Below are 16,503 nucleotides of genomic sequence, written 5' to 3'. Positions count from 1 at the left end.
CCTCCTCCCTGCAGCTCGTCCTCTCCAGAAAAAAACAATATCTTGGTTGTTAGGTGGTGCCCTCTAGTGGCTGTAGCAAGTATGACAGAAGTCACTGAAGTTTCAGTGATATAACAGAATTATTTCTGATCAAACCTTAATTTTTTCCTAAACAGAACCAAACTGTTACGCAGCCATTCTACATGATGACTGTGATTCCACCAGCAGCGCCTCGGTGCGTCCCAGAAGCTGCTCTCCACTCTGCTTCAAATACACGCCAAATCTATTTCTGACGGATGCCGCATCAATTAGCTCAGAGCAGATCGAGTGGACAGGAAGTCAGACAGAAAAAGTAGAGAGAATCAGGCCAATTTTCAAAATAAAAGACCCCGTGCAGAGTCACCTGGAGGATGGATCAAAACCAGCTACCATTTCACAACATTAACCACAAGTTTAACGTCATGTGACTTACATAACGTACTTCAAGTTCCGGGCATCTCTGGTTCTCTCCAGTCTCTGTTGTTCAGGTTTGAGGCTTCTTTGTTGCTCCGTCAGTTAAAATGACCCTTGAACTCATCCACAGTTCACACTCAGTCTTCACACTGGTTATTCATCAGTTTAAAATAATGAACTTTATGTTATTTTTTGAATAAGTGATCAGCTGATCAGTCAATTCATCACATTCATCTTAGGATGAAAGTAGCAATTTTTGTGTAATTCATTAAAAAGAAGAAGATGGCAACTTGTTCCAGGGAGAACAAAACCACACTTAAATATAAAAATCTACTTTATTTGTAAACGAAGAAGGTCACCTGCAAAGTATTTCACAATTGTTTTGGAGCTCAAACTGTGAAAACAGCACAAAATGATACAATAAAAGTTCCCAGAGTGTTGATAACAAATAACAGAATAACAATTGTGTTCTTCTCAGTACCTGTGACCAAATTTAAAAAAATATAAAAACAAAGAAAGTGCTCAATAATAAAAGAAATCATTGTGACACACATTATGACATTTGCTCAGGGGACTGCTCTGATTGGTGGAACTCATTGGAAGCAACAGTCATTGCTCAAATTTGCAGAAAAGTTGCAGAGATTGGACAAAATTTCCAGGTTGCACAGAATTCACAGGGACTGGTTGAATCATCTTCACAGCTTCCTGGAGGGACTGATTATTCTGTAACAGAGGACAAGTTCTGAACTGAGCTGGACTTTGTTTTTTTTATGAGGAATGCTGGAAAAGAAGGAGACGTTTCAGTTTATTTGTTACACTAATATTAGAAATGTCATCAGCAGCCTGAAGCGCGATGTGCGCTGCCTTTGTCTGTTTGATTTTACTTATTTTATTTTTGCCTTTGACTGATGCGTGAGGACACAGCTGAGAGACGGACCAGTGGACCAACAGGACGTCTGCGTGGACTGAAGTTATAATATAAATACAACATAAACGACATGATGACAGATTATAAATAACGGAAACAGTCTGAGTCTCTGTTTAGAATGTAAATAAAATCAAAGCAATAAGTGAGATTTCTTTTCCTTTAATATTGATGTGAATGAAACCTCAGGTGAGTCCTGCGGGTGTGGACATCTTTCTTCTTCTTCTTCTCTTTTTTTAGATGTGATGATTTCTTCCCGTCAGTCTGCTGTTTGAACACGTTCGACTGTATTTTTGTGTTTTTAGTGTTTCTGCTGTCAAACTGTCAGAATAAAAGCCTGGTTGTCAAAGATGAACAGAGCTGAAAGAGTGAAACTAAAAAAAGAAGGAATGGTCATTACTTCATTATTTAACATGCAGAAAATGGTGAAAAATGTTAATCAAAGTCCAAGATGACGTCCTCAAATGTCTTGTTTTGTCCACAAGTCAAAGATATTCAGTTTACTGTCGGAGAGGAGGAAAGAAACCAGGAAATATTTAAGAAAAAATGTCTCAAAATGATCAGTCGATTATCAAATTAGTTGATGATTAATTTAATAATCAATTAACCGCCACAGCTCTGTGAGCTTTAATAGAACCGACAGTTAAGCCTGCAGCAGAACATTCTCCGGTGATGTAATGACTCTTCCTTCTCTTTTAGTTTCTTTGACCTCACACAGGAAATGAAAGTTCAGTCATGTGATCGGTCACATGATGACATCATTCTGTAGAAACTGTCTGCTGTGTTTTCTCTAACAGCCTTATAGCATGACTTCACAAGGACTTCATAATGACTTCATAATGACTTCATAACTGCCTTGTTAGCGGGGAGGGGGTCTGAAATATTGTCAATAAAGTTATTTTAAGATGAAATTTTTTTTTTTTTTTATTCTTTATTACAAAATACAATTTTTACAAGCACAACAACTTACAAGAAAAATACAGCTTAAAACTGAGGAAATACACTGAAGGAAACACAAAATTTCAATTATTATTTTAATTTATTTTATTTTATTTTGTACTTATTCATTAGGACTATACACTGCAAAAAAAAAAAAAAAAGCTCACAGCTCACTGTGACCAGTTTTTGATTTTTCTTTTTAGTTTCTAAAACCTAAAGATCTTTAGAAGTTTATCTAAAGAAGAAAAATAAATTATCTCAACTAAAGATTACAGGTGATAGATATACAGTCACACAAAGGATGAACACCTGTCAGTTTAAAATAATCTGGACTGGAGTCTCTGTCACTGGATCTTAATTTTAACAAATAATATGAATGTGATCATTTAACTGGATAAATAAAGTTTTGTTAAGTTCCTGTTATTTGACTCTTTACAGCTGCTTCTGAGCCCGTTTCAGTTATTTATCTTTATTTATTTTCATTTTAATTATTTATTGTAATTCCTCACTTTGAGACAAGATAAAATGAGAAAAATTAATAAATAAAATAAAATAACAAAACTATGTTGAACAGTAGACAGTCATCATATGTAGATTCAGTAATGACAAAGATGAAGATCAGATGTAACGTCACACTGGATAAAGACTATCCCCAGATAATAAATAGATTTATTCTAGAAGATAAAATATTTATATTTAAAGCTCATCCCAGAACTAATCTAAAGTTTCCTACTTTGTGAAGCCAGTTTGTTTTGGAAAAAAAATAATTCCTACAAATAAAAGTAGAACAACTTCATATGAAATAGGAAAAGATTTGTTCTGGTGAAAAGTGGAACTAAATAAAACTCTAAATATGCTCCATGGTTCCATTTCACTTTTTGATTGTCTTGGTGCTGTAAAAGGGATCCTTTCAATTTTACTTTTGTTCCTCTTTTCTTTATTCATTTTTCTTTATTTTATCTTTTTTATTTTATTTTATTTTATTTTATTTTTTAGATACATTGTTATGTCTTTATTTTGTTGTTAAGTGCTTATGTGTTATTGTATTATTTGTGTGTTATAATAAAAATAAATACATTTAAAAAACACATAGAATACATGGATAATTGCAGGGGTTAGTCATTTGATGTTTTGAAATGTGCTAAAAATAATTTATAAATTGAACTGATTGTTCAGTTAACTTGTGACCAGCTCAGTTTAAATTATATAAATGTGTGTATTTACTCACCTTTTATTATTTCTGATATAATATTGGCGAGCTTGTTGAGTGTTTTGTTCCCCCTTTATTCATGATTTCTTTCTTTATTTTGTTTATTCCATTGTTTATTTAACTTGGTTAATGGTGTCTCACATCATGAAAAAATAAAGTATTAAAAAAAGAAATGTGCTGTTAATATATGACAGTAATATATTAATATAAGATATAATAATTATTAGAATTATATAATAAATTTAAAAATCTTTCTGCACCTTCAATTGTTTTGTGTTTATATTATTTATTCTGTATATTATGTATACATGTTTTTTAAATTAGTTAATTAGCTGAGTTTAAATGAATGACCTGTGTCTGCTGACCTTTGACCTGTTGTTGGTATAATTGGCTCCACAGCGCCCCCTCCGGCCGTCACAAACTTTCTCCTCCTTGTTGTTACTTCCTGTTTTGTCCTCGGAGGAGCAGAGCTTCAGTCTGTCTCCTGTGTCCTCTCTGTCTCTGTGTGGGACCAGTGTCTCCTCCTCTCTTCACCTCCTTCTGCTTTCTCCTCTTCCCCCTCTTCTTCCTCATCCTCCTCCTCTCTGACCTCCACCACCGATCATCAAACCACCGGGAGGATCTGGATCCAGTGGCCGGGACACAGAGCTTGCTGCCGGTCTGAGTTTTCATGAGGAGCCGGTTTCTGTCTGGTTCTCCTGCTTCGAGTCCTGATGGATTTCACATAGACTGTCTGTCCTGCTGCTAATGCTAATTAGCCTACTGTGCTAACCAGGTCAGTTTAAGTAGTTAAACTAGGTAACACCGCTCGTCTCTTCGACGTTGTCTCCGTCTGTTAAAGTGCCTATTTTTTAAACGTAGTTTGGTTGACTCACTTAAAGCTAAAGGTGCTAATTAACGGAGCAGCTAGCCTCGGCTAAAAACACGTTTTAAATGTAGTTTGAGCTTAATTAAACCGAGTTTTAAATTAGCTGAACTGGTGGTTTAGATATCGAGTTTCGAGCGTGTAACTTGTTTTTGAGTTTTAGTGTTTAGATCGGGTTCTGAGTTCAATTTGACTTTAATTTTGTAAGTTTTTGAATGGAGTTTGGTGTGGTTATCCTGAGGTTGGAGTCAGTCAGTCTGTGGTTTAAAGCTGGTTGTTAATGTAGACTGAGTCTGGGCCAAAGTCAGTCCCTTGTTAGGCTGGGTTATAAATCGAAGAGGGGCTCCAGAACCAGGTCCAAATGCTGTGTTGAACTGGTTTTGGATGTAATCTGAGTTTGGCTAAACTGAGTTTTAAATGGGCCAAACTGGGCTCTAAACAGTGAGTTTATATGGCCGAACTTGTTCTGGTCTGTTTTGGTGTTTATAACAGGTTCTGAGTTTAGTTTGACATTAATTTAGTAAGTTTTTGAGTGGAGTTTGGTGTTTGAACTCAGTCAGTCTGTGGTTTGGTCTAAAATTAGTCCTGTGTGAGACTTATTTATAAACTTAAGTGGGGATCTAGAACCAGTTTTGAGTTCAGTTTGACTTTAATTTAATCGATTTTTTTTTTTTTTAGTGTAGTTTAGTTTGCTTACACAAAAGTTTAAAACATTGTAAACCTGGACTAAGTTTGGGCTGAAACCAGTCCCATGTTAGACTTGGGTACAGGTCTAAGTGAACTGGATTTAAATGCAGTTTGATTTTTCACATTAAGACCTGGGCTGAGTCCAGGCTGGTGAACTGGCCCTGTGTGGTATTTACCCAGGGTCCAGAAGCAGGTAGTCCAGGGTTAAACCCAGTTCTTGATGTTAGAGTCCTGATCAGTGATTAAAGCCAGTCTAGATTTAATTTGGACTTTTCTTTACAGTAGTTTGACTGCGCTAACAGAGGGGCATAAACTCCACCAGAATCTGGTTTAAAAGTGGTTTAAATGAAGTTTTCTGGTTAACCTGGACTAGTTTACTGGTCCAGTGTAAAACCAGGTTATAGGGGTAGTCTGTTCCAGGTTTAGTCTCGTCCAGAAGTTAATAGTTTTGACTTGTTTATTGGTTGAAGTGTCCTTTTTATTTGTTTCTGGTTCAAATTTGCTTGACTTTGTTTTGATGCTTTTTTGAATAGAGTTTGGTCTGCCTCACACAGAGGGTTTATTTTAGACCATCTTTGGTTTAAACTTGGTTTTAAATGTAGTCTTGGTCCTGGACTAGGTTCTGGTTCTGAAGTCTGTGGTTCTTGTTGATCTTGGATGCAGTCAGTCCAGGTCCAGGTGTAGGCGGGGTTCAGTCCCAGGTTCAGCTCAGGATGGCGGAGCTCCACCAGACCCCCACCTCACTGTGCTGCTGCCGTAAGTCCCTGCCGGTCTCTGGGGCCCGGTGTGTTGGGGACTCTGGCCGGCCTTCAGTGAGTCCTGGTCCCGGGTCCCCGCGGTGCCCCCTGGTGGATGTGGCCTCAGCGTCTAACTTCAGGTCCTTCCAACTGAGACACGTCCACCTTGACCTACGGGTCAACTTTGCCGTGAAAGAGATGAGCGGCTGGCTGGTTCTGGACCTGGTCCCTATACAGCCAGGGGTCCAGACCCTGGTCCTAGACTCCCACCCATCCCTGCTCATCCACTCCATTGACTGTAAGGTCCCTGGGGGGGGACAGGAGGAGCCCGTCTCGCTCACGTACCGCGTGGACCCGTTCACGGACTACGGCTCGTCTCTGAACATCAGCCTGCTGCCCGCCCCCCTGAAACCAGGACGCCTGATCCAGATCACAATCCGCTACACCACTACAGATGGACCAGCGGTAAGACCAGCACACTGAAGACTGAAGCTAAACAGGACTTAATTATTGATCAATCTGCTGATTATTTCCTGTTTTAATTGATTAATAGTTTAAGTTAAGTTTCTTTGTTTTTTTCAACAAAAATATTCCTCTGACATCATGTGATGAACTCAGTAACCCAGTGGATTCATTTGATGATTATAATGTGTGTGTTTTATGTACAGGGAAAAAACTGTCTGAGAAACTTTCTGAGATTAAAGTTGTAAATTTACAGGAAAAAAATCAAATATTCTGAGACTGAAGTTGCAAATTTATGAGAAAAACTTTCCTGTTTTTCTCTGATTTTCTCTGTCATGTAACAATGACAATAACTCAGCAGCTGCATGTTATGATAATAATATATAATAATCACGTGTTTGTCTGCCTGTCTGTCTGCCTGTCTGTCTGTCTGTGTATAGATCTGGTGGTTGGACTCTGAGCTCACCTGTGGACAGTCTCGTCCTCTGGTCTTCACTCAGGGTCACTCTGTGTGTAATCGCTCCTTCTTCCCGTGTTTCGACACTCCTGCTGTGAAGAGCACGTACACAGCTACAGTCAGGGTGAGTCTGACCTCTGACCTCTGACCTCACACACACCTACACTGTGTCACAGCCTCAGATCTTACTCTTTATTTCTTTTTTTGACTGTTTGACATTAAAAATACAAATATTATAGAAGTTGTGATGTGTGCACACAGACATTTATACTGTAAACATGAACATGAGAGGAGTAATGTGAAAAATACGGACACAACTTTAGTATAAAACATTACAAAAAACCTCACTTCTCTGACATCCACGCTGCAGCCGTGGTGTCCTTTGAAATTTCTATTTCTATTTTCCCTTTTTATGTTCATTAGAGTTCAAATTAAAGCTGAATGTTCTCTTAATGAGTTAGTGTCTGTTTATGTGTTGTAATAAATCATTGACAAACTTTTAGAGGGAGTAGACGTTTACTGCTGTGAAACTGATCAGAATATTAATGGAGTTTGGCAGCAGGGAGACGGACAGAGTGTTGAATCAGGAAGAGCATAAAAAGTCAGATTGAAGAATCTCAGCTCAGTTTAACAATAAGAACCATCAGATAACAGATGAAAGTGAAAGTTAAGACCTGTCTGTCCCTTATCAACATCTTCATCATCGTCTTCTCTTCATCAGGTTCCAGACGGAGTGACGGTTCTCATGAGTGCGTCTCGGAGCTCGTACTCCAAACAGGACCGTGTCTTTCAGTTCTCCATGGAGTTTCCTGTCCCGTCCTACCTGGTGGCACTGGTGGCCGGAGACCTGCAGCACGTCGACGTCGGCCCGCGGTCTGTTTATATGCTGATTATACTGCATCAGATATACAGAAAAACTCACCTGTAAAAGAAAAACCTAAAACAGTCTGCATTAAATACAAAAGTTTTCATATTGACACATACAACATGCACACTGATACAGATATAGACCAATATAAATCGCTAAAGACTGATATAGAAAGGTATGGACTGACATAGACCAACGTAGACTGATATAGACGGATATAGACTAATATAAACTGATATAGACTAATATAGACCAATAGAAACCAGTAGAGACTGATAAAGCTGACATAGAGCGATGCAGACTGATAGAGACAGATACTGACCAACAAAGACGGATGGAGACCGATATAGACTATATTGACTGACATAGACTGATATTGACGATGTAGACTGTGAGAGGCCGATACAGGCGATGATGTCAGCCGACTGATATCAGTTTTTCTTTAGTTCTTCTTGTTGCTGAAACGTTCGCTGTCAGGTATTTTTTTTAATTGTAGTTTTTGTGGACTAAAGAAACCTCCTACCTGTCCAGGAGTCGTGTGTGGGCGGAGCCTTGTCTGCTGTCCTGTGCAGTGAAGAAGCTAGGGGGCAGTGTGGAGCGCTGGCTGGGTGTGGCTGAGCAGCTGTTTGGAGCGTACCTGTGGGGCAGGTGAGTTCACAGTCCATCGGGTGTTTACAGCATCGTGGTTATTAAATGACATCACTGACCGATTGTCCGACCCGTTCAGGTGTGACATCGTCTTCCTCCCGCCCTCCTTCCCCATTGTTGCCATGGAGAACCCCTGCCTCACCTTCATCATCGCTTCCATCCTGGAGAGCAGCGAGTTCCTGCTCATCGACGTCATCCACGAGATCGCGCACGGCTGGTTCGGCAATGCCGTCACCAACGCCACCTGGGAGGAGATGTGGCTGAGCGAAGGGCTCGCCACGTATGCCCAGCGCCGCATCACTACTGAGGCCTACGGTAAGAGTACTACTCCATGTTCACACCTGGTACTAACACGACGCTCACACCTGGTATTAACATGTTCACACCTCCTGCTTGTTTGCAGGTGAAGCGTTCACCTGTCTGGAAACTGCTGTCCGATTGGACGCCCTCCACAGACAGCTGCGTCTCCTCGGAGACAATAACCCTGTGAGCAAACTGCAGGTCAAGTTTGAACCAGGTAACACACACACACACACACACACACAGAGGACTGTTTATTGAGCTTCTTTTCACTGAATTTGAAGTTATTTTTACAGTGTATCAGATCATGTGATTAAACACACACTCAGGTGATGGAGACAGGTGGTACAGGTGACTGTCTGTCTGTCTGTCTGTCTGTCCAGGTGTGAACCCCAGCTGTCTGATGAACCTGTTCACCTATGAGAAAGGTTTCTGCTTCGTGTCATACCTGTCGCAGCTCTGTGGAGACGTCAGACGCTTCGACTGTTTCCTCAGGGTCAGTACACACACACACACACACACACACACACACACACACACAGACACAGACACAGACACACACAGTGTCACTCTGCAAGTCAAATGTATTTGACTGACTCATGATGATGATGATTTACATGAAGGACTCACAGACTGAGGACTCTTCAGGAAGTGAACACGTGCGTGTATGTGTGTGTATTTGCGTGCATGTGTGTGCGTGTTTTCAGGATTACATCTCGGAGTTTAAATTTAAGAGCGTGGTGGCTCAGGACCTCATCGACTACTTCCTGCGTTACTTCCCTGAGCTGAAGGACGCCGATCAGAGAGAGGGTGAGGAGGAGGAGGAAGTACTCTGATTCTGTACTCAAGTAAAAGTAGAAATACTGCAGTCAAAACTGCTAGTACACGTAAAAGTCCTGCATTTAGAATGTTGTAAAAATACAGACATATTATCATCAAAATGTACTTAAAACATCAAAAGTAAAAGTACTCACTCTCCAGCCTGTTATAGTGTTATAGATGCACAACAAACATCAGGGCCAGAAATGGGAAATTAATATTATTATTTATTATTCTGGTAATGAAATGACAGCTGATAGATATTGTTTGTTTATGATAATATCTGATTTGACCGATGATATCAAAGAATTACATTTTTATTCTTTGGCAAAATGGTCAGTAAAAGCTTTAAACTTAAACTAAATCTGTCAGATGTTGAAGAATAAAGTGACATCAAGAGGAAGTAAACAGACCAGAAACAGTTTATATTCCAGTAAATTATACTCATATTGATAGTGAAGTCAGACTGAGGCTGTGACATCACTTCGTGTGTGCCTCTGTCTCTGTCAGGTCTGGAGTTCGAGCGCTGGCTGAGTGGTTGTGGTCCTCCTCTGTATGAGCCTGACCTGTCAGCGGGGGGCGCTCTGACTCGACCTGTTCAGGACCTGTGTGACCTGTGGAGGAGCAGCGACCCCCCCGACCTGCAGACACTGTCTGCCTTCGACCTGTCGGCCTGGAGCACCTTTCAGATCGTCCTGTTCCTGGACCGCATGCTGGACCTCTGTCCTCTGACGCACGGTAACACAGTGATACTGTCAGTGATACTGCAGTAATACCACAGTAATACTACAGTAATACTGCAGCTCCCTGCACCAAACTCTATTTAAGTAATGTCACGTTTTAACAATTATTTATATGTCTATTAAAACACATAAATGTAGAAGCACAAGATAAAATGTGTTACACGTTGACAGTCTTCTTGTCAATTCAGCATCAATAAGATCAATAAACATAAACTGTATTTCTGTATTTTCTACCAGCCTCTGTTGGTTATCTGTGTTGTTTTAGTAGGAGAGGACAGTGAGAACGAGAGAATTGTTTCAACAATGAACGCTGAATTAAACACAGACTCAAAACTCTTTTAATTCACCGTCTGTCGTGTGTGTGACGGGTTTACCAAAGTAACTTCTTGGTTTGTTGAATCTCTGACTGAAGACAGCTGGGAGCGAGTTTATGACTTCTGAACAGATGCCTCAAAACCAGACTGTTTTTGATCCACACCTCCTCAAGTATTTAAAAATGGTGAAGTTGTTTGATCAGAAAGTGTAAATGTCAAAGCACACAGAGACAGTGAGTCTGATTCTGCTGCAGCTGCTGTCTGACACCAAATCAGAAATCAAACCGGTTTCTTTCACAGGTTCTTTGAACGCAGCATCACTCAGCTCATTTACCAGCTGCTGGTTTACCTGTCTGTCTCTCTGTCTGTCTCCCTGTCCCTCTGTCTCTGTCTAGGTGTCATGGCGGCTCTGTCTGCGTGTTACTCGTCCCTGTTTGACGGTCTGAACGCGGAGGTTCAGATCCGCTGGCTCCAGATGGTGGTCAGGAACAGTTTCTACCCTGAGCTGCCTCGAGTGCGAGCGTTCCTCCACAAACACGTGAGTCACAACACGGCACTCACAACGTTATCTATAGTACTAATAGAGTATCAATACTGTTATTTATAGTATTATCTGTATCTATGTCGTCTTCATGCCTTCATGCATGCCAGCAGTCATACCTGTGGTCTTCATACCTGTCGTCTTCATACTTGTAGTCCTCTGTGAGAGGGTAGTTGTAGTCCTCGTACCTGTTGTGTTACCTGTCACGGTACTGGTTGTCTTCATACCTGATGTCTTTTACCTGTCGTACATGTCCTCTCCGCAGACATCCAGGATGTACACTGTACCACTGTACGATGACCTGGTTGCTGGGGTGATGAAGTGTGTTGCCGTGGAGATTTTCAACCAGACTCAGCGCCGCCTACATCCGAACCTGAGACGGACGTTACAGCAGATCCTGTTCCAGACCAGCACCGCCCCGACCAATCAGAACGGCCCTGCCCTGTCTGTCATACCTCCCTCCCCCTCCCCTTCCACCTCCCCGCAGCCACAGCCCACCGCCACAGCAACCGCCTCCGCTGCTGCTGGGACGACCGCCACCATCGCTCTGCGGGACGTCAACGTCTCAGCCTGAAGTCCACCTGTCCAGTCATATGTGATTGGTTGGTCGTTGAAGGTAAAGCGGTTTGGATGTTGTTAGCATCTGACTAATGATGTAAGCTGTTGTCATGGCGACAGCTCTCCGGATGCTGAAAGTTTGAACACTGTGATGAAGAAAACTCCACCTCTGTATGGCGGGAGGTTCACCCCAGAGGTCCTGACGGTGGACCACGTCGTCATGTTGTCATGACAACAGGACTGACGGCTGCTGGCCTGGAGACAGCTCCTCTGATTGGACGTCAAAGATTTTTATTCCTCAGTGCAATTTAACTGAAAACTTGAAAAAAGACAAGAGTTTAATGGTCTTCATCACTCCTCATCATCCTCTCTGAGGTTTAACAGCTGATTTGATTATTGATCAATGAATCGATCGTGTTGATTCATCACAACATGGAGGCTCATTTCTGCTGCCAGAAGGAAAAGTTCAGAACAAACATAAGTCAGTAAATCAGGTTTAATGTCTGAATATTCTGACCTCAGATGATCAGATTAAAGAGTTTGTGAATATTTTTATTTTTCTCAGTTTTGACCTCCTGTCAGTGTCACTGATGACTCAGCTGATTTGGTCTAAAACAAAAGTAAGAAAACATCTGAGTCACTAAAAAGGTGTGATTCAAAAATGACTCCCAGTGTTTCCTCTACATTCACTTAGGAGTGGCGGCCCGCCACTCCTAAATCCTAGCCGCCACTCCTTCAAATTTCTTTTTTTTTCTTTTTTTGTTTTTTTATTGTTGACGCAAATACACCACCGCCGCATCTCTCCACCTTCAAAACAGACTCCTGTCGGGTACTTGCGACCACTAAGGTAAACTGCAGATAACTATCTTGCTCAGTATGGAAATATACTTGCGCATGCTCATTTGCATGATGCTAGCGTTGTTTGGGGGGCGCGGTCGTCAAGCACGTCAAGCACCTAGGCGACAGGGCAGAGTCAGAGGAGCGAATTCCCGAATTACAAATAAACAATAAAGCAGCGAATTACCGGCCGGAGAAGAGGTAGACGTAAGTTATTAGCTTGAGATAACTTGACATAGATTTTACAAGTTAAACAGACGTTCACAATATGTTGATGACCAGCTAACGTTACGTAACTTATCGGTAGTTTAAGTTCATTTGGCCCGGTGCCAACTCAGTGTCGCTAACGTGAGTAAACTAATTGATAGTATTAGGCTAACGTTAATATCTACACGCCATTATGTAACATCTGACTGCATTTTTCAGATGAGTTTATTGAAATATTTCTCTAAGAAAAGAAGAGAAACGGAACGCCTGCCGCCACTGCTGAAAAAAATCCTAGAGGAAACACTGGACTCCAACTATCATCAAAAAAACTTTCCAAATATATTTTTTTTAACTATTGACTAATTAATGAATGAACTAAGTGACCTTTAAGTCCTGAGATGCTCGGCGCTCGGCTCTTCCTTGTTGAGAATAAAAACACATTTTGTTCAAACACTTTGCTAGAGGAGCTATAAAAAACTTCTGTAGTTAGCTAATGTTAAAGCTCCTACAGTGAGTTTATAACAGGTTATAAACAGTCTCTTTAATCCTGATGTCTCTATATGACCTACATAAGTTAGAGATTGTCTGTCTCTATAAAGTTGTCCTTAGCATCTGTGTTTACACTTTCACAGGCAACATTACAGTCAGTCGTACGTTAGACAGTTAAAAAGAGGCAGGAGCAGATGTTTTATTTACACCATTTTATTTTTGACATTATATTTTGTGGTGGAAACACTATCACTTTTGTCCATAGGGCGCGACAAAATCAACACAACATGAGAGTTCACTGTAGGAGTTTTAATTAACATCATAGTAGCTAATGATCGATGTACATTAGCTAACTATTTAGATCTGATAAGACGAGTGCGTGTGCATCCTCACAACACACCTGACACGCCTACTTTATCAAATGACACACCCCCTACGATAACTTTCAGGATTAACAGACTCTTTGAACCCAAACAACAATATTTTTTTAAGCTACTTAAGTATTTTTGCCTCTCAGGTAGATTTACTGACTTCATGTAACCTAACAGCGACCATTTTTGGGGTGTGTCTTGTAGTAGGCGTGTCCTGTCTTACTGTGCCCCTGCAGCTAGACCTACCTGCATCTGATAGCTGATGTTAGCACAAAGCTAGTTAACTATCTGGCTGATCTACATCAATTGCTAGATAGCTAATATCAACAAAGCGCTAGCTAGCTAGCTAGCGTTTTGCTAACATTAGCTAACTTTAGATGTGACTTTAGCTCCTCCATCTTCAAAATGTGTTTTTCTTTACAGCATAGACAAGCCGAGCACACAGCAGTTCTGCATGCCATGACCCGCCCAACTCTGCCTCTGATTGGCTCGTACTCTTTGCCTTTGTTGGGTTGGTTTAGGGTAAGAATATCAGCCCTGACAAAACGTAGCAAAATGTTTATTTTTACAGAAATGGTGCCGTGGTGAACGCCCTGTTGTGTACACAAACTCACTGCCCTCTACTGCCTTTTCAGTGAGGTGGTGTTTACATACAGGTTGCTGCTGATTAGCTAACACCTGCGGTACACCTGCCAAACAAGACAAAAAATATACACACCGCCACACACCATTTAGAAAAAAATTACTAAAACTGTAGCAAAGTGTTTTCAGACTGAACGTGCCCCTGGGTAAACCAAGCGTGCTCAACTGTAATTGAACCACAGAGGGAAAAAGGGTGGGACTTAGTAAAGGTCAGTAGTTTCATGAACACTCACACCGAGGTCACACAGTTTATCATGTGATCAGTTTTAATTGAATGATGCCTCCACGATGCCTCTGAATATGAAGTGAAATATTGCTCTTTTATTTTGAAGTCAGTGTTTTATTTTGAAGGATAGTGTTGTCAGTCAGTGAGTTTCTTCTCTGATAGAAAAACGATCACTTCCTGTCACTTCAGACTTCAACATGTTAAGTTTTTTTTTTTTTTTATCATTGTTCTGATTCATCGTCTCATTTTTTATATTTTTATAATTTTTATTTTGGATGGTTTGTTCACAGTGACCCCTTGTGGCAGAAACGAGCCTCTACATGATCATCGTTATTGTTATAATTAATGTTGTGTGATTAATCCCACCTGCAGCCTGTCACACACCTGTGGCTCAGGTGTGTGTGTTGTGTTCACTGTCTCCCAGCGTGTCGTTGAAACAAACTGCTGCTTTACTAACTTTTTTAAAAATGTGTAGCTGAAATGAAGCGGCTCAGATTTGTCTTTATGTCTACCTCCTGATTCTGACAACCTGCAGACGACGACTCGGGGCAAAACACTGAACCTGTGTCGGAGTCGTCATGTGACACAAACCAGCGGACTTCCTTCCACCTGAGTGGCCTTAGTGCTGCGTTCACTGCAGCTGGGACTGGAGAGGTTTCAGAGAAACGTTCAGTTCTGCTCGTCTGCCTCGTCTTCGTCCCTTTAACGTCAGCTCGAATGTTTCTGCCTTCAGTCAGCAGCAATAAAACGGACTGTAAAAAACAGGCTGTAACTGGTTCAGAGGATCGACTCTGAGAGAAATGAAAAGTAGCAAACCTCTGGAGACGACGAGCACAAACTGATTCTGTCCTCATGTTTCAACAGTTCACTGGACGTGACTACATGCTTTTATTTTGTTAAACCTGCTCTGAATCAGACTGATTGACTGATCGATCACTTAATACTGATCAATATTTGAAAGTTCACTGAAAAATACAGATTTTTAGGTTCTTTTTTTTTATTTTTTATTTTTTAGAAACTGAAATGTTCCAGTGATCCCAGCTGTCAGTGAACGCCTCAGTTTGTACTGAATGTTTGACGACAAATAAAAACACTTGAAATTTCAGACTGTTGGATTCTGAACTTCTTCAGAGTTTCCAGAACCTTTTAGTGGGTCACCAGGATTCCAGCCTTCTTTAACAAGGTCACAACAGAATCTCCAGAGCCTGCAGGGGGTCTTAATATAGGGTAAAGGAACATGCTGTAATATTTCCTGATAAAAAAAGTCACATTCTCATCTCAAAAAACACTAATTTTACATCAGTGTCGAATGGATCATCTGCTTTTATTTTTAAATTATTTCACTTAAAACAGGAAGTGTAAAGTCAAAAATCTATCTGCTGTTTCCGAAATGTACCGGAAGATTTGTGGGTTTGCCTTCAAAATAAAAGCGGGAGAATGCGGTTATGACGAGGTAAAAAAAAACACATGAAATTATGTTTCAAGCATTTAGAGAATTACATTTAACAAAAAGTATCCTAAAATATTGCTGTTATATAATATTAATATTGATAGTAAATGACGTCTTTAACTGATGATCATTTAAAATGTGTTTATTTGTGGAGCAGCTGTTCTTCAAATGAAAATCAATAAATTATCAAGTCTAATAAAAAATCTCTCAGGTAACAAAATCAAACGGAAAATTAAAGTGAAGCTGAACTGAACCTCAGTAAAATTAGTAGAAATGAGCTCTGATTCTGGATCAGGACCGACCGGTGTGATGATCTAACAGTATTGCTCAGACTGTCTCCACCTCCTACAGTCTCTAGCAGGAAGCAGGACAGGAAGTCAAAAGAGAAAACCATCTTCAAAATATGATGAAGCTTTATTTTGAAACTGTAATCCTGCTAATAATCTCAATTTTTGCTAAATTTATTTGTAATCTGATTACATGATTAATGATAAAGGAGCACAGTTATCTTTTTTTGTATCTAGATTATGTAAACTGGTTACATGTAATCCATTACAGCCTGCGTGTATCAAAGTGTGACAGGTCCAACACAAACAGCCATAAGTGGTACCAGCAGCCCCGGTCTCCCCTAATTAATTTCAACACAAAACAGAGACAAAGTTCAGATCCAGATCCTAACCCAGACTGTGCAGGTTCTGATTCTGGACTCAGACACGCAGGTCTGTCAAACAGAGTCCACACTGATCCACTGTCAGGATCTGCGGAAAGCCGTGTGG

At 40.6% G+C, this 16,503-nt stretch overlaps 1 protein-coding gene across 1 annotated transcript; it reads left to right on the top strand.

Annotated features, from left to right (window-relative positions):
• The first annotated feature begins 5,224 nt into the window (after positions 1–5,224).
• Positions 5,225–11,769, top strand: rnpepl1 (arginyl aminopeptidase like 1). The gene is made up of 11 exons (XM_084717651.1): positions 5,225–6,260; positions 6,698–6,838; positions 7,436–7,587; positions 8,114–8,230; positions 8,310–8,545; positions 8,634–8,747; positions 8,914–9,026; positions 9,238–9,340; positions 9,860–10,087; positions 10,802–10,944; positions 11,213–11,769. Exons 1-11 carry the CDS (start codon positions 5,772–5,774, stop codon positions 11,519–11,521), a joined length of 2,145 nt encoding a protein of 714 aa, XP_084573777.1. The 5' UTR covers positions 5,225–5,771; the 3' UTR covers positions 11,522–11,769.
• The last annotated feature ends 4,734 nt before the right edge of the window (positions 11,770–16,503 follow it).

Source organism: Lutjanus erythropterus, chromosome 4 (assembly GCF_056507025.1).
Source record: "Lutjanus erythropterus isolate fLutEry1 chromosome 4, fLutEry1.hap2, whole genome shotgun sequence".
In the NCBI taxonomy this organism is placed as follows: Eukaryota; Metazoa; Chordata; class Actinopteri; order Lutjaniformes; family Lutjanidae; genus Lutjanus; species Lutjanus erythropterus.
This window is presented reverse-complemented; position numbering and strand designations above follow the sequence as displayed.